The sequence below is a fragment of the Uloborus diversus genome, chromosome 2 (genome assembly GCF_026930045.1).
Source record: "Uloborus diversus isolate 005 chromosome 2, Udiv.v.3.1, whole genome shotgun sequence".
Classification (NCBI taxonomy): domain Eukaryota; kingdom Metazoa; phylum Arthropoda; class Arachnida; order Araneae; family Uloboridae; genus Uloborus; species Uloborus diversus.
In genome coordinates this window covers 104,299,193-104,325,097 of record NC_072732.1, presented here as the reverse complement: position 1 = coordinate 104,325,097, position 25,905 = coordinate 104,299,193, and the positions used below count along the sequence as shown (strand labels likewise).

The following is a 25,905-nucleotide window of genomic DNA, read 5'->3' as shown; positions in this document are numbered from 1 at the left end:
AATTTTGTGTGTATGAGTTTAAATAATTTAAATCTAGCAAACATTCTCTCGTTTTACCTTTAGACATTAGCTTTTTCTCTTTTGACTCCACACTGTTATTCATCATTGCTGGCTTGAATCGAATCTAGGAGTAACGTTAAAAAAGTTCCTTAACTCAGGGCCGTCTGACAAGGGAGGGGGGGGGGGGAGGAATCGACTCGGGCGCCAAGATGAGAGAGGGCGCAATAAACTTAGCTTTTGCTGCATCATACATTTTCAGTATCATTCTTTTTACTTCCTTTCACAAAAAAGTATTGTATTCGCAAAAAAAAAAATTCACTCGAAAATCGACCTTAATTTCCATTTTACTCACCCCCGAATGAATATTGGGGTTTTTTTTCGACCCGACCACACGTGGATAAGTGCCTAAGAACGTATAGACACGCGAAATATCCACAATGACGATTCCCGAATTAATTACAACGATGTTAAAAACTGAAGTGAAGAGAGGTCCAATTGAATGATAGATGTGTGCACGAGAAATCGTTAGAACACTGAAAAATAAAATTAAAATCGGTTGAAGTTAAAAAATGGTGCTGTAATGCACAAAATGTTTTGGCTCTGTAGTTTTCTGGTAGTTTAGCAAAATAAATGTCTTTTTTATGAAGAAAACGTGAACTTCTTCGATTCCAGCACCACGCATTGATAAATGCAGTCCTGATAAAATAACTCATTGTTAGAATTTGAGTTTGTATTCAACATAATTTTGGCGTCCGTGACAGGACGGGTGCTTGGAACTTGTATAAGAAGATGGATTTAACTACATTGAAAGCTCAGAGAAAAGGACTGAGGGCGTCTTTTACCCTCAGTATGAAAAAAATTGAAGCTGAACTTTTGAAGGAAATTACTGGTTCGGATGAACTTTTAATTTTAAGAAATCAGATTTCTGACAAATTCAAGCGGCTAGATGATTGTCAGAGCATAATATCTGAGCTGTTGTTGAAAGATAAAAATGCCGAGGAGGCTTATTATGAAGATTGTGAAGAAGCAGAAAATTATCGGGACAAGTTTATTCAAATTTGCTCTCTGCTTGATTTAAAATTTGAAAATGTTCAGCGTAATGGTAACATTAGTAAGCGCAACTTTAAGCTTCCGACGATAGAACTTAAAAAGTTTAACGGCGAAGCAAGAGAATTTTTAAATTTTTGGAGCCAATTCAAGAAAATCCATGAGGACAAGGGCATTGATAACGAAGATAAAATGCAGTATTTAATTCAATCGATGGAACCTGGTTCGAAGGCAGAAAGATTAGTGCTGAGTTTTCCTGCTACTGGAGAAAATTATAGTAGAGCAATACAGCATTTAAAGGAAAGATTTGGCCGTGATGATCTGCTGGTGCAAGTGTATGTTCGAGATTTATTGAGACTAGTTATGAAAAATGCTGCCACAGGACGGGGGAAAGCTGATCTTCCATCCCTCTATGACGAATTGGAAGGAAAACTTCGTGCGTTGGAAACTCTTGGACGGACCAAAGAGAAGTATGGAGATTTCTTGACACCTTTGGTTGAGAGCTGTCTGCCGGAAGAAGTTTTAGTAACGTGGGAAAGAAGCCGTAACCATGATCTAACCGAAGATAAGAACTGTCGCACTTTAGAGCAGTTAATGAACTTTCTTCGCCAAGAAGTCAATGGAGAAGAAATGGTTCGCCTCGCAAGAACTGGCTTCGGCACGAACTCAAATTTGCGCAAACGAGAGCCCACAACTGAGAAGGAAAGCGACCTAGCGACAGCTGCAGCGTTAGTAAGTACTGAGAAAAAGGGTAAGCGATTTGAAAGTTGTATTTTTTGTGGAAAAAGTCATCCAAGTAAAAGATGTTTCATTGTAAAAAAGATGACTGTAAATGAAAAACAAAAAATATTGTTAAAAAAGGGCGTTTGTTTTATATGTCTTAATTCAAATCATATTAGTAAATATTGTAATGTAAAAAGAGAGTTAAAATGCAATGGTTGTGGGGAACCGCATTTTTGTGTAATGTGTCCAAAGCTAGAAGACAAAAGTTGTGAGTCTAAAGATGTAGTTTCTAAGTCTGAAAATTCTCTCTCTAACTTTGATAAAACTCAAACTGTATTTTTGCAAACTCTGTGTGTTCGGATTAAATGTAATAATCGAGAAAAAATAATTCGGGCTTTGGCAGATTCTGGTAGTCAAAGTAGTTATGTAAGTCAGAAAGTTTTGTCTGAGCTGAAAGCAACTCCACTTCGTGAAGAAACAGTGATTCACTCGTTATTTGGGGGGAGGGAAACGAACCCAAAACGGCATAAGATATTCACTGTTGAAGTGAGGGGTTTGAAAGGGTCTTTTGCTTGTAGTTTTGAAGCTCTTTCTGAAAGGAAAATTTGTAGTTTTATACCAAAAGTTAGCAATCCTTATATTTTGAATGAATTAAAGAAAAAGAATATTGAAGTTTCTGATTCCCTTTATAAAATGAAAGAAATTGATCTTTTAATAGGGGCAGATGTTTTAGGAAAATTGCTGACGGGACGTTCAGTAGATTTAGACTCCGGCCTTACTGCCGTAGAAATGAAGCTTGGGTGGACTGTTATGGGTAAGCAAAACACTAATGAGAAAGATAATGTTTTCAAAACATTATCGATGCATGTTAAAAATATTCCTTTGAATGAATTGTGGGAACTTGAAAGTATAGGAATAACAGATCCCACTTGCAATGTTAATAAGAAAGCATGCATAGGAGAACATTTAGCTGAATTTGAGGATAAATTGAAAATTCTTCCTTGTGGAAGATATGAAGTAGAGCTTCCTTGGAAGCATGATTTTTCGAGCTTACCAGATAATAAGGATTTAGCCTGGAAAAGGCACGAAAAAATGATTAGTAAGTCAAAATGTAATAATTTTCTTGGGGATTACCAAAATGTATTCAAAGAATGGGAAAACTTGAATATTATTGAGCGCGTGCCAGATTCGGAATTAGAGAATAAGTGCCACTATCTACCACATAGACCTGTTATAAAAAAAGATAGTAAGACCACAAAAGTTCGGCCTGTTTTTGATGCTTCAGCATCCCAGAGAGGTAAGCCTTCTTTGAATGAATGCTTGTTTAAAGGAATGAACCTCATTGAACTAATACCAGATATTATTGATAGATTCAGGTTGTATCCCATAGGGCTAAGTGCAGACATTGAAAAGGCATTTTTGATGTTATCTATTGCTCCTGAACGCAGGGATTTTCTTCGATTTTTTTATCCTTGTGATGAAGGTCCGCTGATTTACAGGCACTGCAGGGCCGTGTTCGGCGTAACTTCGAGCCCTTTTTTGTTGAATATTTCTATTGCTCATCTCTTGGAAAATAGTCCTCTTGAATATAATGAGATTGCACAGAAGTTGAAATGTTCTTTCTTTGTGGACAATTGTGTAACAGGGGTTCATAATACCGGAGAAGAAGCAAAGTTCATCGAACAATCGCAACTTATTATGTCAAAGGGATGTTTTAACTTGCGAGGGTTTGAAAGCAATGTAGTTTGTGAAAATGTTACTAAACATTCAGGGGAAACGTCTGTATTAGGAATTTTATGGAATTTGGATAATGACACTCTAAGGTGTAATATAAATATAGAAGCATTGACTTGTGACACAAAAATTACAAAGCGTTTAATTTTATCAACAGTGCAAAAGATTTTTGATCCCATCGGCTTATTAAGCCCTACTACATTGCTTCCTAAACTGATACTGCAAGATGCTTGGAAATTAAAACATTCCTGGGATTTAGAACTACCCCCTGATATTGTAAATACATTTTTGAAATGGTTTAAGGAAATTGCATTGCTAAAAAATGTAACTTTGCCACGATACATGATAACCAATTCTACAACTGAACTGCATGTATTTGTGGATGCTTCTAAAGGAGCTTACGCGGCGTGCGTCTACGTTCGATCAATAGTGGAAAATGAAGTTAAAATATATCTGGTTAGGGCTAAATCTAGAGTAGCTCCACTAAAACCACTGAGTATCCCTCGGTTAGAGCTCATGGCTTGCTGCATAGGTGCTAGACTTTTGAATTCTGTACTAAAAGCACTCGATTTTCCGAATTTTAAAATCTCACTTTGGTCGGATTCAAGTGTTGCTCTTTGGTGGATAAAACGTCAGGAAAATTGGTCAGTTTTTGTTAGTAATAGAGTGAAAGAAATCAGGGAATTGACTCAACCTGAGTTGTGGAAACATGTTTCTGGGAAAATGAATATAGCTGATGTATTGTCACGCGGATGCAGTCCTAGACAATTTCTTGACTCCAAATGGTGGGAAGGACCGACCTGGTTGAAGTTGGCACCAGAAATGTGGCCACCAAGTGAAGTAGATTGTGAGCCCAAAGAAGTCGACGTGGAAAGAAAGAGAATAAAAATTACCACTATTGATTTGAACCAGGACGCGCCGTTTTGGCCTCCAATAAAGATTTCTAGTTATGAGAAGTTCATAAATGTGTTCGGATGGGTTTTGAGATTTGTAAACAATTGTAGAAAAGCTGATAAATGCAAAGACTCTGAGCTAACTATATCTGAAATTGAAAATTCTGAAAAATGTTTAATTCTTTTAGTGCAAAACTTTTACTTTTCAGAAGAAAAGGTATTAAATGGTATCCATGTTTTTAAAGATCATGACGGCATATTAAAAGTTGTTACTAAGATCACTTGTAGAGAAGATAATAAGTCGTTTTTGAATCCTATTTTGTTGCCAGATAAATGTGAATTGTCGAGACTCTTGATTGAGTCCATTCATCGAAAATATTGTCATGCGGATGTTCTAATGATGTTATGTATCCTGAGGGAAAAATTTTGGATTTTGAAGGCACGTAAAACTGTAAAAAATGTTTTGAATGATTGTGTAAAATGTAAACGTTTTAAAACGAAGTCTTTAATGAGCGAACCACCACCTTTACCACCAGACCGTGTGGCAGATTCAGTTGCGTTCGAAGTGGTTGGAATTGATTTAGCCGGACCACTTTTCCTGAAATCCGGTGAAAAGGTTTGGATCGCCTTGTTTACTTGTGCAGTATATCGCGCAATTCACCTAGAGTTAGTGGGTTCTTTATCTTCTGATGCTTTTTTGTTAGCACTTAGGCGTTTTATAGCTAGACGCGGAAGACCTAGCACTATTTATTCGGACAATGGGACTAACTTTAGGGGTACACATAATGAATTTTCGAAGCTAGATTGGGCTAAAATTTTAAGGGAAACTTCTACACCAAAGATTTTCTGGAAATTTATCCCCCCCACCGCCGCATGGTGGGGAGGCTGGTGGGAGAGGTTGGTTCGTGTTGTTAAAGACTTACTAAAACGAACTCTTGGCAAATCAGTATTGAATCATGATGAGCTGAACACATTAATATGTGATTGTGAATTAGTCATTAATTCAAGGCCTCTAACATATGTGTCGGAAAACCCTCAGGAGTTGATTCCTCTCACACCTACAATGTTCCTTATTGAAAACCGTAGGTCTGATGTTACAGATATTGATCATGTGGATGTGCAAAGTCTAAGAAGGAGAATAAGATATAGATATAAGCTGTTCAATGATTTAAGACAGCGTTTCAGAAAAGAATATTTAGGCCAATTAATTCAAAAACACAATGAGAAGCCAACCCGAGAGCCAAGAGTTGGCGAAATTGTTTTAATTGGCGACGATAATAAAAAACGCGTGTTTTGGCCTTTGGCGAAAATTATTGAATTGATTCCTGGACGAGATAAAAGGGTTCAGCGAGTTAACGAGCGCTGTTAGGCTCAAAACTCAAAATGGGATTTTTGTTCGTCCAGTGGAACGTGTTTACCCATTGGAGATACGTACTGATGATGAGGCGGTTGCAATTTCCGACAAAGCCATGAGTGTGATGGAATCAAATCCTAAGGAAGGTGTTCAGAAGACTTCTGTTAAAAAGTGTTATCCTGATATTGTTCTGGAAAAATATACCAGATCTGGAAGGTGTGTGAAAGTACCAAAAAGACTGGATCTTTTAAATAATGAGTGTTACATGTTTGAGACCCTTCCCAGAGTCTCAAAGGGGGGAGGTATGTTAAAAACTGAAGTGAAGAGAGGTCCAATTGAATGATAGATGTGTGCACGAGAAATCGTTAGAACACTGAAAAATAAAATTAAAATCGGTTGAAGTTAAAAAATGGTGCTGTAATGCACAAAATGTTTTGGCTCTGTAGTTTTCTGGTAGTTTAGCAAAATAAATGTCTTTTTTATGAAGAAAACGTGAACTTCTTCGATTCCAGCACCACGCATTGATAAATGCAGTCCTGATAAAATAACTCATTGTTAGAATTTGAGTTTGTATTCAACAAACGAGTTTTCTCGTGACGTCTGTATGTACGTATGTATGTGCGTATGAGCGTATGTGTAGAACGATATGTCGTAGAAACTAGAAATTTGGTACGTGGACTCCTAGTGAGGTCTAGTTGTGCACCTCCTCTTTTGGTTGCATTCGGGCGTTTCTAAAGGGGTCTTTTGCCCCTTTTGGGGGGAAATAATTGTTAATTTCGATGTAAACTCAAGTGGTGTTATAATTGGCGAACACTTGGCAATATATCGCCAGTCTTTTGGTCGCCAAGTTTTTGTCGCAAACATGGCGACAAATTTGGCGAGATTTTTTTTTTTTTTTTTACTTTTTCAATTTTGCCACTGTTGGTGATGTTTAGAGAGTAAACTATTGGATCACATTAAAATGCCAGTAATGGGGAAATGACATTGAATTGGAGTATAAAAGGAAGTCATGTGATACATATATGTATGTGAGAGTGTGTATGTATGCGTGTGTGTGTGTGTGTGTAGGATATGGACGCAACCTGGAAACTGTTTCCGCTAGAGGAGCAGCATCGAGAGAGGCCGATCGACGATGGTGTTGCAGAGGCAGGCGGGGGAAAATAAAATCATAGGAACGTCATTCAAAAGTCAAATGAAAACAATAAGCAATTCGTGATTGCTCAACAAAAATATAATTAACTTTATTTGGGAATCCCAATTTGCATATTTACTTAATGCTTTGCTGGAATAATGTCCGAACTATTTATTTAAAAATCTAAAATGTTTTTCTCTTTAAGATGTAACCAAAACCTGTTAAACAAAATTGAATAAATACCTAAAATTTTAGCTTACTCTCGTCGAGGCTGCGAATATAAGTTTTTAATTTAACAAATGTTTCAAATCAACGATTTCTTTCAAGAAGTTCTCATAAATATGTTGTAACAGGGTTCCACTATAGACCATTTCGTTTTGTTTGAAAAAGATTTAAGTAAATCTATTATAAAAAAGTGTTCTTAAGCCCACACACACAGACCGTTACCTTCATAAGAACTCAAACCACCACCCGAGACAAAAAATGGCTATCATCAATACCCTTATGCACCGAGCAGAAAGAATCTGCGAAACGACACATTTAAGGAGGAACTGAAACACCTTGAGCTAGCATTTCAAGCCAATGGTTTCACTAGAGGAGAAATTAGAAGAGCCCTTCATCCCAGGAGGTCCCAAAATAACGAACACAAGTCTACCCCATCTGAACCATTAGAGAAAGTATTCTTACCCTACCTACACACTTACTGACCGAATTGGAAAACTCCTTGAAAAACACAACATCAAGACCATTTTCAAGCCCACCACTCAACTTAGGAATTGTTATCGCCCGGTGAAGGACCCCCGTGACCCTTTCTCCACATCTGGAGTTAACAAAATTCCGTGCTCCTGTGGATCAGTTTATGTCGGAACTGCGAAGCGCAGCATCAAGACACGCCTTTCTGAGCATGTTCGTTATTGCCGTTTAGGAAACTATGATAAGTCAGCCGTAGCCAAACACAGCCAACAAGAAGGAGTCCACAACATCAAATTTAAAGACACAGAAATCTTTGCTACAACATCTCATTACTTTGCCCGTCTTCATCGCGAAGCTATAGAAATTTTCAAACACCCTTTTAATTTCAACAGAAAAGAGGAGAAGTTCAATTTACCAAAAACATGGCACCCTACCCTTAGATCCGCTCGCCACAACAGTCTAAAAATTACTATGGTTCCATCCAATCAGAAACCGGTAGCCACCACGGATTGTGAATCCCATCCAATCAGGTACCAGGATCACCCAGCGGCTTGAATCTCATCCAATCAGGAACCTTATTCCACCAGCGGCTTGAGAACGCCTCCCAATCAGGACCAGCAACCCAGCAGCAGTTTGCTTAAATACCGGAGCCACCGAAGCAAGGAATCAGTCTCACCAAACTCAAACGACTGATGATGGCTGCAGCAAAGCAAGCCGAAACGTCTGGAATTTCTACTCCAATTAGACCACGGTCAATAAGCCCGGAAATGTTACCTCCCCATATAAAAAAGATATTGGCACATAATGTTAACTTTTTTTCGCATAATGTGTTAATGTTGATTGCTGAATTGCCTTTTCCCCCTTTCACAGTCGTCTGATTCTTTATTATCTTGAGTTTGGGAGAAGATTAGTTTTGAATAGGATCGAAGAGTCGCACAGTGGAGTATTTGACTGAAAATCCTGGCCAAAAGTCCAAAATTAAAAATTTACCCGATTTTTATGAAAATTTATTCCATGATAGTTGACTAACTGGTACATCGATCGGCACCTGTTTTGGAAACTTGAGTCACATACAATTGCTCATAGCCTCAGTGAAAGATGAGATTTCTATAAGAATTTTCGCTTTTTTGTTACGTTTCAGCTTAATTATTACGTTTCAATGTAGATTTTTTTTATTGCTTTCTAAATGAATGGAATTGAACCAAAACCAATCGGTATAAAGAAATGTCAGGGCTTAGTGCTAATTATAAATCAAAGTAAATATTTTTATTTTCTTTTAGTGAAAAAAATAAAGAAAACTTGGTACGTGAGATTTTTAAAGGCTTTTCGCCTTAATTTATAACTAGAGAAAGCTTTTTAAGTGGGTGTCGGGCTTGGTCGGGCTGTTTTGAAAGTTGCATCGTATTTGGCAAAGTCTCTAGTGCTAATTTTAGCAAAAAAATCTTCCGCCTACAACTGCCCTTTTTTTAAATGATTTTTTTTTTTTTTTTTTTTTTGAAAAAGTGCATAATCTGATCTTTTTGTGACAAGTCATGATTTTAAACTGAATTTACCTACAAAGATTTAATAAATTTGCAAAAAAGTTATCATAAGTACTACTGAATAAAAAGATCGACATATTTGAGCGCACAAACAACAATAAAATTTCAGACACTAGTTTCATGGTTATGAGAAACCGCTTCATCAATGTGTAAAGATGCAAGTTATGGAATGAGAATCATCCAATTAATTTCGAAAACGCTTACCTTTATGCATCGCTAAAGAGATTCACTGCACCCCTAAAACATGTGTTTGCGTTCAGTTATGTCAATTTTCTCATGTACGTTAATGAGTTAATAAATTAAATTATTTTGTGATCTCGCTAAGAAAATTTGCTCTTCCTAAAAATTGAGATAGATTTTGGATAAAATAAATAAATATTTATATTTTTTCAGCTCATTGCTGCAAATAATGTGCCGGGGGAGGGGGTCTTTCCCCTTTATACGTAGCAAAAGGGGGGAAATACCCCCCCTCCACACTTGCTAGCGTTAGGAGACAATTGTAATTGTCTCCTAACGTTCCTACGCTAGCGAGCTATCCATATTTAAGACATTTTACCTACTCATTGTGAAATTAAAGTTATATAAAATTTTAGTTCCAAATTTGTTCGTACAATTTTTAGCGGGACACATCACACGATGTAAAACTAAGGATCGACCCAAGGTACGAGTACAATATATACAATTCAAAAACAAAGAGCTTTTGAATATCCATTTTCGAGTGTTTTTACAGTTATGATATCCTAGTTCATTTATTTATTTTTTTTTTTTTCCAATAGAAAAAAGGTTCTTTGTAACCCCGAAATACTTGTCTTTAATTCTTTTTGTGCATGATTAACTCAGGGTTTTAGTAATTGAAACCAAACGAAAAGAATAAAATTGATTATTTTTTTGGTTTCAAATTAGTGTTTTGTACAGAATACTAGGATTTTTTAACCGCTTTTTGCTCTTCCCCCCCTCGAACAGTACACTTAATTACATATCTTCAAAGGAAAACAGCAATTCGCATCGAACATGTTTACTTATCACTTGTCTAGGCATTATTGGCAAAGAGCCAACCGTGGCACTCATTTCGGATCGAGTGAAAATTATTGAAAATTTTCATTTCAACTCATTGAAAAAAAATTCATTATAAATCAGTGAAAGAACATAACTTCACCGTTTTCGCTGTAAATGAAGGTAAGGTGTTTATATTATTTCCTTAAAAAGTTTCAGAGCCATAACATTATTAGAATATTGGATGCAAGAATTTTAGTTTACATGGATTGAATAATTGAAAAAAGTCGAAAAAGTGACCTCCCTTTGTAAATTCTTAGAAATTCGGTTAATTACGTTAGAACTTCAAACAAACCATAATCTTGAAGAAAATTATTTTTCCTATCTAGTGATGCATTAGGTTTTTTTCTACGTTTACTAGGATCGTTTTTACGGTGGGAAACATGCAAAAGTCTAAACCGTGGATAAAATATTAAATATTTCATTTTCTAATTCAAATTTTAAAAATCGAGTTTCAAATTGTAACATTAGACATTTCAGACAACTTGTATACCAAGTTTCATGTCTATAAGTGGGATAGCTTCGCCGTACAGCGCACAAACGCACACAAGGATGCCGCCTTCAGAAGAGTGAAAATTTCAAACTAGTTTTGGCCAGGATTTTCAGTCAAATACTCCACTGTGAGTCGTCTCGAATAATCAGTTTTAGAAGAGATTTGGATCAACTAACTTTTTGCCTAATATTTTAAAACAACTATATGTGTTTAATAGAACCTTTCTAATTTTTTTTTTTTAATGTTTCGGTAGTTTTTTCAACGAATCGGAATGGTCGTGGTGCCGTCATTATAAGAACACATGTTTAGTTGTTTTTAGCAAAAAATGAGACATAATCTTAGATCACCAGCAAATATGTGGGATCCGATGGGTTTTGCTCTTGACACAAAAGACTTCGTCACTCAACGAATGATTCCAGTTAGTACTCATAAGGAAATTTTAATTGATATTAGAACTTATATACAAAAGCTATTTACAATTATGAAATTAAAGATCAATTCTACATTATTAACCACGGCATTTCATAGCGAAACTATTCGAGCGGCTTTCCAGCGCGTCCATTCATTCTCGTTCTCTTGGCTCTTCTCCCGCTCGTCGCGCAGACTCGTGGTATATGTTGATTCCAGGTGGCGCCGGCTGCTCCATCTATCTCAAGGCAGTCTGTTGTTAGGGCGCCCCGGTCTGGGCTCCTACAAATAAAATCATAGGTCGCCAGCAATGGTATTGAATTGAAATGACCAAAGACTATTTTCTTGTGTCTTATCTAAAGTGTTTAATTAATCTTAAAAGTGCGGCAATCCTAATAAGAAAGAGAAGTCATAATTTTTTTCTGGGGGAAGTGCTGACTCAAACGTTTGTCCATGAGAAGATTCTATTGGAGATCTTCCGCAAAGTTTCTTGTGTGGGCTTCTACAATAAAGTTTTAAAACTAATTGGAATGTTAATTGTCTTAGTATTAACATTGAAGTTGGATGTCCGTGGAATTTTGCCACATGGCTCATTAATACTACAAAGCTCAATGAGCGTAACATCGCACTTTGTCCATCGAGTGCAATTTATAGAAGCTGATTAAAAAAAACATTACATCGAAGTTACAATTATTTAAGTAAAACAGTCTACATGATTCAATTTATGGTAGTTTTTTCTTCTGTTTTTCTGTTTTCAAGCTCTTTATTTGCATCGTAAGCTTGTTTATGCACTTTCTATGAAAAGCTGTTTATTTATCGCATTATTTTAGAACAGTTCCTTCTTGTGTTGTTATTTGATTTGAGCAGACGGGATGACAAATTCCTCAAATCGTACTCTAATGAGTTATATAGCTCAGTGACTTCTACCGAGTGCTCTATAAATGTTACAAACTTCTTAGCTAGAAAAATTTATGCACACCATTGATTTGAATTATTTAGATGAACTGTAATAAATGAAATATTTGATTATTAGTTTTTTTCGACGAGATGACGCTCTCAGGTCTTTTACTTTGTTTTTTTTTTATTAAAGAAACACACTTTGTCACGAAATTACGCCAAATTAACTACGCAATTATTAAAAAACATTCACACAATACTGCTTAACTACAACCATGCTGACTAGTAACCAAGTTGAATAAAAATTTGCGGAACTGATCCAGACATACGTATCAAACCATACTCAGTTTTTCCTCTTATAATTTGTTTCAGCTGACGTAATATATCTATACAACTTGCTAAATAATTCAATCAAGAAACTAACGCAAACAGTATCCATGCATGTGTGAATTACGTAGCAATAAAAATTCAGTCTGCGAAATTTAATAACCATAAAAACATTTGAGCAATTTTTATCTCTCCTTCTAGTACAGGTAAGATTTTGGAGAAATTAGGTGAAAATAGGAAATTTCTAGCGAAAAGTTTTGTTCGACCAGATGTTACCTTCTGTGAAAGAATCACAAATTGATATTTTTCAGCGATATGAAATATATTGCTATGATATGACATGAAAGGAGAACTTTTCCTTTAACACAGAGCAAAAACGTTTTTTCTATCTGTATAGATTTTTGTTGAGTTTGACTTTTGTATAACATTTAGTATATTTTGTAGTAAGTTACTTATTAAAAAATAGCATGCTTTGCCATCAGTCTTTGAGTTTAACCGCACCATTGATGAGGTCACTCATCTGGTGTGCTAATTCTACATTAGCAACCAGTTTGTTTGGCTCTCTTGGCTTCCTTAAGAGTTTTTTTCGCCTCCATCTCAGGTAGTTCCTATTCTGGGCTGATGAGTGCTAAAAAGCACGAAATTGCTGTCCTCGGATGGAATAACTGAGCTGGCGGTGTATTTAAGTATTTAGTATATTGTTTTCAGTTTATATGACTAATATACAGAGTGTTCCGTTTTAACTTGCAAAACCTTATTTTTGCAATCGTTAGTCCTAGACGTATACTTCCAATTGCAAAAATGATCAAACTCAGATGCAGAGTTAAGATAGTGAAAGTTTGAAGTAAAAATAAAAATGAGTAAAAAATGCAAAATTTAACTTTTTATACGGATCTTAGGTCCCCTAACTTATATTTAGGGCAATAATCTCCATTGAAAATTAATTCCAACACAAAACGTTTGAGATTGGTTCGACCAATATTCACCGAGATATGAAACGCAGCGATTTGTGACTTACACCATTTTTCATTCGCCGTCAATAACACCTTTTGAGGGAAAATATAGCGGTTAACAAGTGTTTAAAATTATGTATGTGCAATGTGTGGTTTTTCAAATTCTTCGATGTTTTGCAGAGTGTTTTTGAGTATCATGGCATAACATTTGCATTTTTTTAAATAGCAATATAAAATAAAAATACTTTTTTTTTTTACTTCGACAACTTGTCATTCTTCTGAAAGGGCGATAAGTTCCAATCTCATCTTCTGTATGATCCCTCAAACCTTCCACTCGAATATCTAATTGAGTTTTGGTCGAGCAAATGTCAAGTTTTTTGTGTTGGAATTATTTTTCAATGGAGATTATTTCAATTAATATAAGTTAAGGGACCTGGGGGGCGTATAAAAAGTTAAATTTTGTATTTTTTGACTCATTCTTACTTTTGCTTCATACTTTCAATATCTTAACTCTGCATCTGATTTTGAACATTTTTGCAATTGGAAGTATACATCTAGGACTAACAGTTGCGAAAATAAAGGTCTTGGAGGTTAAAACGGAACACCCTGTACACTGAGAAAATAATTGCATTTAAGCTCTTATCTTTATTATTGGTTCAGAAGCAGTGTGTGCAGTTTTCAGATCTGTAAGAAATGTAAATAACTTAAAAACTGAGAGATTTGTCTTATAAACTCCGCTTAAAAAATATTCAGTTCTTCATGCATGCATGTCCATCTCTTTTTGCCTTTGTCGTTTGCTTACTAGCCCCTTAGTATTGTAATAAACCCCGTTAGAGATTGTTCGTTTCTTTTTCAGCCTATTTTCCTGTAAAAGAAAAATAATGAAGAAAAACGTTTGAATAAAAAACTTAATGAATCTTTAAAATATTGCTTAAAAAATAAATAAAAAGTCAAAAACAAATAAAATAGTTAAATAAATATTGAAAACTTAAAAATTAGAGAACAGGGATTTGAGATGGGAAAAATATGTGTCGGTCGGTGTGTCTCTCCTACCAAATAACTTTTTAGGTTTTGAGTGGTACTGTACCAATTCAAACAAATTGCTTTCTGTAAAGTAAGAAAAAACGTCACGAGAAAGCACAAATTGCCAATAACACGTGTTTCTGCGTTACAGGGAACGTCTTTTTCAATGCAAAAAGTAATCAGCTTATGGATGAAAAGACATCCGACAAAAGCCAAGGGCAGATAAGCATGCAGCTTAATAGATAAAAAATAGCGGATTAGCCAAACACCAATGAGAAAATTATAAACCGATCAGGAACCAATAGGAATGCAAGCAAAGGCCAAGAGCTTTCTCTTAGGTACAGCAAACTAAGAAAGAAAGAATTCAATTGGACAAAGATTAAGCCGAAGCTTAAACAAAAAGAAAATATCAGTAACCGTGAACCGCAAGAAAGGAAAAGCTGAATGGAAGAAAAAAACACCACGAAATAAAATAAACAGAAACAAAAATATTCGGAAAAAGGAAAAAATAAAGTAGAAGAAAAAGGCGGGGGGGGGGGGATGTCAACCAAGACAAAAAAGGTAAAAATAAACAAAGGAAGATAGATAAAAATGAATGGGGGAAAAATGCAAAATAAAAAAAAAGGATGGGGGAAAGGACAGTATTAAAGATATGGGACGCAAATGTTGGAAAAATATAGAACTGCTTTAAGATCATTAACTAAGTTAGAACTGTTCCTCAAAATATGAAAAGATTCCCAAAAGTCAAGATCTGGTGAATTGGGGCATTTTTAGATAATCTGATAAGAGTTAAAATCAAAAGAGTGATTCGAATCCCAACAATGTTGAGCAATACTAACTTACTTAATTGTTGTTTTTTCACTTAATTTTGATGCTCTTTCAACCGAATTTTTAAAGCACGCCGAGTCTATCTAATATAGGCAAGTTTACAACTACAATTAATTCTATAAATTCCACAACAATTAAGAGGGTGAATAGGATCTTTAAGTAAAGAGAATGAAAGTTTATAAATAGGAAAGAACACCACCTGAAATTGGAAAATTTTTAGAAACTTAGCAACCTGATAGCTTACAGATGGAAAGAATGGCAAAACAACCAAATTCTTTCTGATGAAGGTTCGGTTAAAAACATTAGTTTGGGATTTATTTGAAAGTTTTTTTATAATTGGAATCAATCAAAGTTGGCGAATAGTCTCTATCAATTGCCACAGCTTTAAGATAATTAAGTTCCACTTTAAGAAGTTCCGATGAAGAACAAATATTAATTGCGCGATAAACAAAAGAATTGAAAGCAGAATATTTTGGATTTGGAGGATGAGACGATAATCTATGAGGAGATAAAGAAACAGCAAAAGGTTTGCGATAAACAGTAGTTTCAAAACCAATTTCAGTAGGTGAAACAAGTACAAAAAAGAAATGAAATGCAATTATTCCGTTCTTTCTCACAAGAAAACTGAATATGAGGATCAATCGAGTTTAAAATAGATAAAACCTCATCACTCTCAAACTGATTCTGGTTCATTAGAACAAAACAATCATCAACATACCGAACATAAAATTGAAACTGCAGTTTTTGGAACAGCTTAACCTCAAAATAATGCATGTAAATGTCACCAAGAATGGGGCTAAGTGGGTTTCCCATAGTCAGAGCATCTAACATAATATAAAATTTCCCATTAAAAACAAAAGAACATTGCTTAAGACAAGTACGGGTAAGGAAAATTAAATCCTCCATTTCCGTATTGGTGAAATGAAATTCAGAAAATCTTCTATGAAGGCATAACAATGAACCCTCGACGGGAACGTTCGTAAATAAAGAATTAACATCAAAAGAAGCCATAAAAGAGTTATTTGGAACGAAACTATGAATTTTTTTAACAAACTCAACAGAATTTTTAATAGTAAATAAATTGTGACTCCTAAGAGGAGAAAACACAGAGAATAAATATTTTGCTAGTTTGTACGAAGCCGTACCAATATTGGAATCAATCGGCCTGAAAGGAATACCAGCTTTATGCACCTTAGGTAAAGCATAAAATCTAGCACAATTAGCAATAGATGGAACAACAGAGCATTTAACATTTGAAGGAATAGACTTAACAGACTTGACAGCAGAAGAAATAGTTTTTAACTGTTTATCACTAGGATTTTTAGAAATTTCGACATATGGACCAGAAAAAATCAAATCATTAGTTTTATTAGCATAAGATGATTTGTCAAGAACAACAATTTGGCTACCTTTGTCAGCTTTAGTAACAACCAGATCAAAATTCGAAACTAAGTCTTTAACAGAACGGCTAACAGTATTAGCAAATACAGGTTTAGAAATTTTCCAGTTAAAGTCAATATTAGAAGCTATAAGATGCCGAATCGAATCTTTTTGAGAGGAAGTTAAGGCACTAAATTTGAAAGCTTTCTCAACAGGAGCAATAAGCTTTAAAAAGAAGGTTTAACACTCACAGCAAAATTATCATTACATTTTAGAGCCTCAGTTTGAGAATTAATTAATGGAACGCTAGAAAGATTAACAACAACATTCTTATTAACAACGGGTAAATTATCCAGGGGAACCACATGAGAAGTTTTGCAAAGCATAGCTAATTTCTTTTTCAAAACAATTTGATGTTTATCAGCGGAACGAAGTGTTCTAGACCAAGAATTTCTGTTAATAATGTTAAAGTCGGGACTGGAATTAGAAACCGAAAGATATAAATCATAAAGTTCACGTTCAATAAACGATAAATGTTTCCTAGTTTCCTGAATCGAAGCTCTGAGTAAAGCCAATTTCGACCGAAAGAAGCCGTTATGGGCAATTTGAGCTTTTTTTGACGTTGTTTTTTCTTACTTTACTGTTCAGCACAAAGGTATTTATTTATCTTAAATTGCTTTCTGGTTCAAAAGATCTCGGCAATTACACCTCATTATCGTATTTCCACTTTCTGATTATAACAATTCTTCGTTTCATTTTGAGCTGTTCAAAAATCTTAACATTAGCGATAATGGGAATATTTAAAGCAAATGCAGATCCAGTACTTAAAGATGGTTTTGCATCAGAGAAACTGTGTTGGAAAATCTCTTAATAAAGAACATGTGTGGAAATGTTTTTTTTTTTTTTTTGCTATTTTTAAGGGTTTTTTTTAAAACAATTCAAAAAATTTATCATCAACGCCAAAGGGAGAATTTGAAACCTTTTTCACAAACACTAACAACATTTGGTTTAAAAAAATATGAATGGAAAATATTAGTGCAGATTCTGAATATGATCGTAATTTTTGGTTTCAAAATTTCGGGAAAAAGTTTTTAATAATAATCGAAATACCGTATCTCGTAGACTTAACATGGATGCAAGTCTGGGATAAATGCGACTTAGAGCCTCTTTATAAATACACTAGCAGTACCCGCACGGCTATGCCCGTGCAAAAAGGTTAAAGGAAGTCCGCTGAACAAAAAAATCCCGCCCCCGCCCCCTTCTGATGTGAAATGATCATTTTTCTTCAACTAAAATGCGTACAGACCTTTTCAAAAGACCTATTAAAGTCTCTTTTAAACTTAAAACTATTCGCCAAAACACATGAAAATATTAACAGTAGTTTTAAAACTCCAAATAATCCTTCAACTACATAGATCATCGCTTAACGCGACAAGAACCACGCTACCGTAACCCTACCCTTTAATGAAGGAAGCAGTTTTTTTCCCCTGCAATTTAAAGTGTTTTACCAAATTAACAATGCTATAATAAAAACGTTTTAAAGAACAATTACAATTTAACAATAAAACAAATCAAATTATTTACTTAGATAAGTAATTATCTTCAACTATAAGAACAAAAACTAAGGTTGAAGATATCATGAAGACAAAACCCAATAGAAAAATCCTACACAATCAAATTATGTACCTGAACATCAATAAAAAAAGGCATTCAAAAATCTGTTCGCTAATCACAACAGCTTAGCATGGGCATGGTTCCTCGCAGCTATCGACACTGTCGGCCAGCACCCTCTCAAACAGTTAACATATCCCGCGATCTATTAGGAATTCATAGAACTAAACAATTAATTAAACATTTAATTTGCAAATACAAATATATCGGTCAATCCGATTTGAAAAAAATATCCTATAGCCTTCCCCAGTAAAAGGACTGGTCAACACGAAAAGAATTTTTGAAATTGAACCAGTAGTTCCTGAGATTATTAGCACGTTCAAACAAACAAACTCTTCAGCTTTAGATTGAACGGCTCGACCGATTTTTATGACATTTTTGGTAGGTATGAGAATAGGTAGTAAAATATATTCCATAATGCTTGGTAGTTAGGGTGTTCCTATCCAAAATTTATTTGGCTACCAAATGTCAAAATGACCTCTGGTAAAACAATGAAAACAGTCAGTGATTTAATTTTTTTATTTGTTACCATCCTCTATTTAGTAACAAAACAAATGTTTGTAATTATCTTAAGCAAGGCTTTTTTTTCGGAAATTCGCGGTCAAAACATAGGAGAGTGTGAGTTGGAGGGTAAAAATTTGCGGATGCCAAATTAAAAAAAAGTTCAATGCAAGAAAAAGAAAGAAAAAAACTGGATAGAGATCGTAATTGGATCCCTGGCATTTTCGGCGAGACAAAGCGGATTCTTTTTCTTTTTTTTTTAATGCACCTCAGGTGGAACAAACAAATCATTTCTCATTTCGCTAATTCTCGAGCACCTTTTGGCATTGCAGACTTTTATTGTATGGCGGTAGACCTATTCATTAAGCATTTAACCTGGCTTGGCACTTAATGCTCCAAAACAAGACGCAGTGTGCAACAGAAGAAAACAATCGTCCATGACCACAGTACTGAAAAAATGCAAAATTATCACCTGAGATGAGTGCACTATAGCACACAAACATTCTCTTCAAGAACACTGAAAGATATAAAAAACAGCGACAAACTATTCGGCCGCACTATGTTACGCCTTTCAGGCGATTTCAGACAAATACTTCCCTTCATTTTACGTTTAACGTACCCTGACCAGATCAATGCTTGCTTGATATCATTGTCACTTATATCATAATGTGGAAAAGTTATCTAAGAATAAACATGTGTGTCCAAATGCTACAAGATCTAAAAGTTGATGTCTATGAAAATACTGGATGCATAAAATTGCCCACTAATTTCTGCACTATCGTTGATTCTCAAAATGCTCTCATTGACCGCATATTTCCCAATGTACGCAAACAATAAATATATTAGGAGTGGCTGGCAGAAGAATCATTTTAACCGCAAAAATTGTGGACGTCGAAGATTTAAACTTCAAGATACAGCAGTCATTGCCTGTCGACTTGGTACCATACAAATTGATCGATACAGTTTACTATGCTAACGAAGCTGTAAGTTATAAAACAGAGTTTTTGTACTTGCATACTTGCACTGAATTTATCAAGCATGTTCCGCCACCTTGTACGACTATAAGTTGGATCTCCGGTTATTTTACCTCGAAATTTGAACCTACCAGGGCTGTTCAATGACACGCGGATTGGTGGCTTAAAAAATGATGAAAAACATTATCGAAGCCACCATTTTGAATGGTGAATTCTGAGCCGAAAATGTTTTGCTGCCATGAATTCCAATGATTTACACAAACGTGCTAATTGAATTCAAATTCCTTCATTAAGTTGGCATTTGCAATGACAATCGATAAGTCGCAAAGGTAAACGATATGTGTGTTTGCGACTTAGATTTGAGCGCACCGTGTTTTTCACAAGGACAATTATACGTGGCATGTTCTCGTGTAAGCAAACCATCGAGCTTATTAACCGACTTCAAAAAAGGAGGTTATGATTTCGTCTTGCGGCTTTTTATGTGTGTTTTCGTATTACTTGAAGAATACTGGACCGATTTGAAAAATTCTTTTTTTATTCGGAAGGGTATGCTTTCCAGATGGTCACATGTTAATTTTGTCTGGATCTGATGAGGGGTCTCGGAGAAATCTAAGAAACTTTAAATTTCATACGTTGTGGCTTCGTAGAACAGCTTTCGTTACTGCGCTATACGTCACTCCAGGTCACGTGGTTTGGCGTGAACGGTGAATTATCGACGGAGGAATCTTGTCTTGAACAATATTTAATTTTCACGCATCGGGATGTTTGATTTTCATGGAGCCGTCTGTTAATTTTAAATAGTCTTACTAATGTATTTATTACTTGTGTAGCAAATGAGTAAATTAAATGTATTTTGCTACGAAAATAGTTGAATTAATTAATTCAATATAAAAAAAATTTCCTAAAAAATAAAAAATCCTGAAAAAAGCGGTCAACTTAGAGAGGTGGTCAAATTCACAGGTTTTACTGTATATCGTAATTGATGTCCAATTTCTGAAGTTTGACTATTCTAGATTTAATGTTTCATGACGCCGTCAATTTAATTTACAGTTATGGCAGTACTAATTAACAGACTTAATTGGAACTTTTTTATGTACTATGCTCCCCGATTACATGAAGACGTCTCGACCGATTAGAAAAATTATTTTTCTGTTTGAAACGGTATACTTCTCCCGGTCGTCTAATAGTCTTCAAGTCCGGGTATAAGGGGTACTGGAGAAATCGTGGAAACTCTTCAAATTTCATACTCGCGCATTGTTGTTTGTAAATTCAAAGCGTCTCATTTAGTGAACCGATTTTTATGTTTTTTTTAATGGATAGAAATGATCTAACTTAGGTCCCAAACCTTTGCTTCACCATATTTGTTCTTTAGAAAAAAGTTATGGGCAAAAAACAATAAACTTCATTTAATTTCAATATAAAACGATTAAATATAAAATCCACTGTTAAAGAAAGTTCCATTAAACAAGGTACTTTCTTTACTCAATGTTAAAAAAAGTACCATAAAACATTAATATTAATCAGGGGAGCCCGTTAAGGGTGAGGGGGGGGGGAGTTTTGAGGGGTATTTTTCCTTTTTAGAAGGGTTCTTGCTTTGGGGGGAATACCCTCCCCCTAAGTATTACCCTGTATTAGACAGTAGTAGTCATATCGCAAATTTTGCATAAAGACTTCTGAAGCAAACAGGAAATTCATTTAGTATCATTGCTTTAGTAGTATTTTGATCTTCATATATACAACGTCGCAGTAGATACTCCGTTACTCTGTGTGATGTTGAAAGTGGCCAAGCAAGAAGAAATGCTACTTTTTTCACGAGTTATGTGACACGTTTTATTGTGAAATATAAAATAGTTAGGAAAACCATTAACATTTAAATGGTTCTAATTAAACTAGCGCACAAATAAACCTTGGAGAGGAACAAAGATCAGTTTTTGGTGCCAATCTTATAAAATGTTATGCGCATTAAGATTTTCTTTTCTTTTTTTTTTTTTTTTGATCGACTTCAAAAAAGGCGGTCTCAATTCGTCGGAATCTTTTTATATATGTCCCCCGTAAACTCAAACACGCATAGATCAATATGGAAAATTCTTTTTTTTTTTTCGTTTAAAAAGGTATATACTTCCTAGGTGATCACATGGTCATCAGGCCAGTATCTGAAGATGGGATTCTTGAAAAATCAAGAAAACTCTTCAAATTACATGGGCAAAGTTAAAGCGATTTCTGTTGTTTTTTAGTGACTCGTGATTTTTTTCGGAAAGCATACTTTGATAAAGTCAAACTGATGATGAAGACAATTTTCTTTGTAAATAATTGCGCATTTGAAAAAGCCTTTCTTCAGTCTTCGGAAATCTTCGAGACGTTGTGTTCTGTTTCTTTCTCTATTTTGCTCATCTTAGCTGTTTTCAGACTCCTGTGTTAGACACTTTCTGACTCGAGATGTACTTAAGGAGTGTACCGTATACTCTACTCTACGTACTTATTTGATATTTACAGCTCTAAAAAGCGAAAAATAAATTATTTTCAAATAAAAAAAGAACCGCCTTCAAAAAACAAAGAGGAACTAAAAAGTAAAAAAATAATTATTCATACTTGCATACGATTTCCTACCCAAACGTATGAATCAAATTTATTTTACAATTTCTGTACAAAAATCAACTAAACTAAACACCCAATTGTAAAATAAAAACCGATTCTAATTACTATACGATGAGTTATTTTAATACCTAACTAATTATATACGATCTCTTAATTTTTAATAACCATTTGAAGTCGGGGCCTCCTATAAACTACTACCTAATGTATATGACAACTCAACTATCCTTAGTTAAACACTAATTTAACAGAACGCGAGTCTTTAAAACTAAACCTACTCAGTTATGTTAGGTAGTAGTTTATAGGAGGCCCGACTTCAAATGGTTATTAAAAATTAAAAGATCGTATATAATCAGTTAGGTATTAAAATAATTCATCGTATCGTAATTAGAATCGGTGTTTATTTTATAATTGGGTGTTTAGTTCAGTTGATTTTTGTACATGAATTGTAAAATAAATTTGATTTATACGTTTGGGTAGGAAATCGTATGCAAGTATGAATAATTATTTTTTTACTTTTTAGTTCCTCTTTGTTTTTTGAAGGCGGTTCTTTTTTTATTTGAAAATAATTTGTGTTGACTAAAGACGGACTGACAAAAAAAAAAAAAAAAAAAAATATGTATCGTTCACTTAATTTCTAATTGAAATGAATATTGATTTTCTTGATTTAACTGTTGTACTTTAGGATAAAATATATATTAGTACTTTTTTCAGACTATGCTTAACTTTTATTGAGATCGAAGAATGAATTTGCTCGTAACGTTAATTAAATACATTGTATTGAGGAAAAGAATGGTTGGTGTTTTTCGTTTTTATAGGTGATCATCGTCTTCTACAGCGCTTCCTTCCTCTTTCCGTAATAGATCCCATCCCCACTCACTTGCAATACATTCGTCATTTTTTAATTAACAACCGAAATATTCATCACTAGAAATAATTTATGTGGCAGAATAAGGTTTGCCGGGTCAGCTAGTGAATTATAGTTTCTTAATGTCAGTCTCCATCAAATTTCTTCTGTCAATTTTCAATTGAACTTTTTTCTTTCTTTCTTTTTTTTTTTTTTTTGAACTTCGCATCATTTTTGTCTTTTTTTATAGAGAGGTTATCTTTAAAATCTGAACAGTTAAATAAGTTCAAGGTGTGACCGCTAAATTTTTACTAAAAGCAAATATCGACAGCTGATTCGATTGAAAAGAAACGGATAATTAGAAAGCTTCGTTAATTGTTGAAATTTGTAAAATTAATAACTAACTAGTGAATTGCTAACAAATTATTAAAATCTAAAGACGGTTGAATTTATAAAATTTGACGATGTAAATAATTATTTCAGCTTGAGTAAAAATATCGAATTAATAAACTATCATGTAAAAAAAATACTGAAAATTAGAATTTTTTGCAATTTTTGCAGTGAAAACTTACTCGCACGTGTAGAATATTAGTAGCAAACAAAAGAACGAAATTTTCTGCGTCTAATAAAATTTGTTTGCAACTGCCAACTTCAATAGAGCTGGAATTTTTCCTTCTCTAGCAGATATATTTTTTGAAATATAACATTAGTTTTTGTAACTCTAGTTTTTTAATATAATACATATTAATGCTCTTTAGCTGTGACTCTCAATCTTTCTTCTCCTTACTTTTTTTTTTTTTTTTTTGTTATTTTCAGAACACGGAAGTGCGGAAAACTGGATAGTTTCGAAACATTAGTTTGAACTACAGTGTATGTTATAAAATCTGATACAAACCTTGTTGTTTTATGACTCTAATTTTGTTTCGAAACAATCACGTCCAAATAGATGAAGCGAAAACTTTTATTGATCTTTTACGTATAATCGATAAAAAATAGCGCTGTTGGTGGAGAAATCTTCAATTTCGCTCCCATGTAGCAATCGTGTTTTCCAAGAACCATTATTTAACCTATAAGAAATCTTTTTGTTAAGATTTCTACAGAAGTTCAAAGAACGGCAAAACAATCTGTATTGTGCGATACCCTGTTCAATAAATATTGAAGTTAATGTAGGTTTAGAGTAAATTAAACTATTAATACGTTGTATAAGAAGGAAGTTTTCTACCAATGGACATGAGATATATTTCTTTTTGTTCTTGAAAATTACTCCTCATTCAGTCAATATTAAACGTTCTATAAAAATAATTATTCGCAGGTTTATCTAGAGGAAACTTCTTAATAAACAAAATCAACGAATTGAAAGTAGTTTAATTATACTAATTCTATGTAGACAGCTTAGACTTAATTAAGAAAAAAAATCTTCGCTAGTAATTGATAATGCTTGCTTTTCAAGTTGAAAAAAAAAAAAAAAAAAAAAACTCCTCATTTCTATTGTACGTACTTAAAAAAATCCGTGACTTTCTTTGACTTCAGTTAGATTTTTTCAATCTCCTACAATGTATCTTCTTTTCATAAGATGCGTATTGAATTACTGATCGAATTTATGAGCTGTTCTAAATACAAAAAGAAAAAGGGAGAAAAAATGTGCAGGTAAAAAAGGAAAGTTTTCTAAACATAAGTCAAAAAAGTAATTGTTAAATTAATAAGGAAAAAGAAAAGAGCATAAATATTCACACATAAAAGCGATAAATGATATTTCTGCTGATCTACTAATAAAAAAATGTTTCCTATTTAAGTGGAAAAACAAAATAACAAGCTGAAACTATTTTTAAAAAATAAAGCTATCAAATTATAAGTTTAAATAGCATTATGTGATAATTCTAAAGCACTTGTATATCTGCATGCCATAATTGAATATTTTATAAAAGCATTTTTAACTATACTTTGTAATTTTGTTTATTGTCACATCTGTATTAGTCCTAAAAGCACTAAACTAGTGTGCTATCGTTCGACTTTCATAGGGTGATCATAGAATGCTTATCGTAGGGTGAATACTAAAAGTAGATAAATACATAAAATTAAGTTTTTTTTTTCATACTGCTTGGTGGAAAACTTAACAAATGAATGTTTTTCACGATATTTGGGGAATATGATGACTTGATTTAAATGTTATTAAAGTACCATTTCTAAATTTTATTTAACCAGAAGCATGTATGTCTTCTCCCGATAAAAAGTTTTCAACAAAAGGAAAATATATTTTTTTCTTCCAAATTTGTAGTTTCCTATTAGTAGATCTCAGCCGACGATATGCTCTAAATGTTTTATGTAAAACACGTAGCAATCAGGTGCGGATACAAGAAGGAGGGTCATGGAGGTCATGTCCTCCCCCCCCCTTCCCTAAACCGTCGACAACTGTATCCGTTCCCATTGGGTATACAAATACTGTATGACCAAAATGTAAACTATTTCAGTAGGCTTTTCAATTCATTACTTATTTTTTAAAGTAAATATTTGAAATATTAGGTACCTCTTTTCATTGCTTATGAAATTAATTTGTAACGTTTATGCCTATTAGAGGCTATATTCCTGGCCGATTTGGTACCTATTATTGACATCCAAGCAGTTTAAAAAAATTTCGTACCCAAAACCGAAGGATCGTTCATGGGGGGTGGGGGGATCTTTAGCATGCCCCCCCCTAAAATGGTAGTCTGTATCCGCCTGACAGCAACATATAGTAAAATAATAGTGGCGGAACTCTAAGCATATATCAGTAACCTATCGGACCAAGTACACTATCATCATACAAATAAAAAGTCAGTTAATTTTATACATGCTAATTGTGAA

General features: G+C 34.1%; 1 protein-coding gene across 1 annotated transcript; it reads left to right on the top strand.

Moving 5' to 3' along the window:
- The first annotated feature begins 1,260 nt into the window (after nucleotides 1–1,260).
- On the top strand, nucleotides 1,261–8,454 carry LOC129216464 (uncharacterized). The gene is made up of 2 exons (XM_054850678.1): nucleotides 1,261–1,798; nucleotides 8,447–8,454. The coding sequence occupies exons 1-2, from the start codon at nucleotides 1,261–1,263 to the stop codon at nucleotides 8,452–8,454; spliced, it is 546 nt and encodes a 181-aa protein (XP_054706653.1).
- Nucleotides 8,455–25,905: the final 17,451 nt, after the last annotated feature.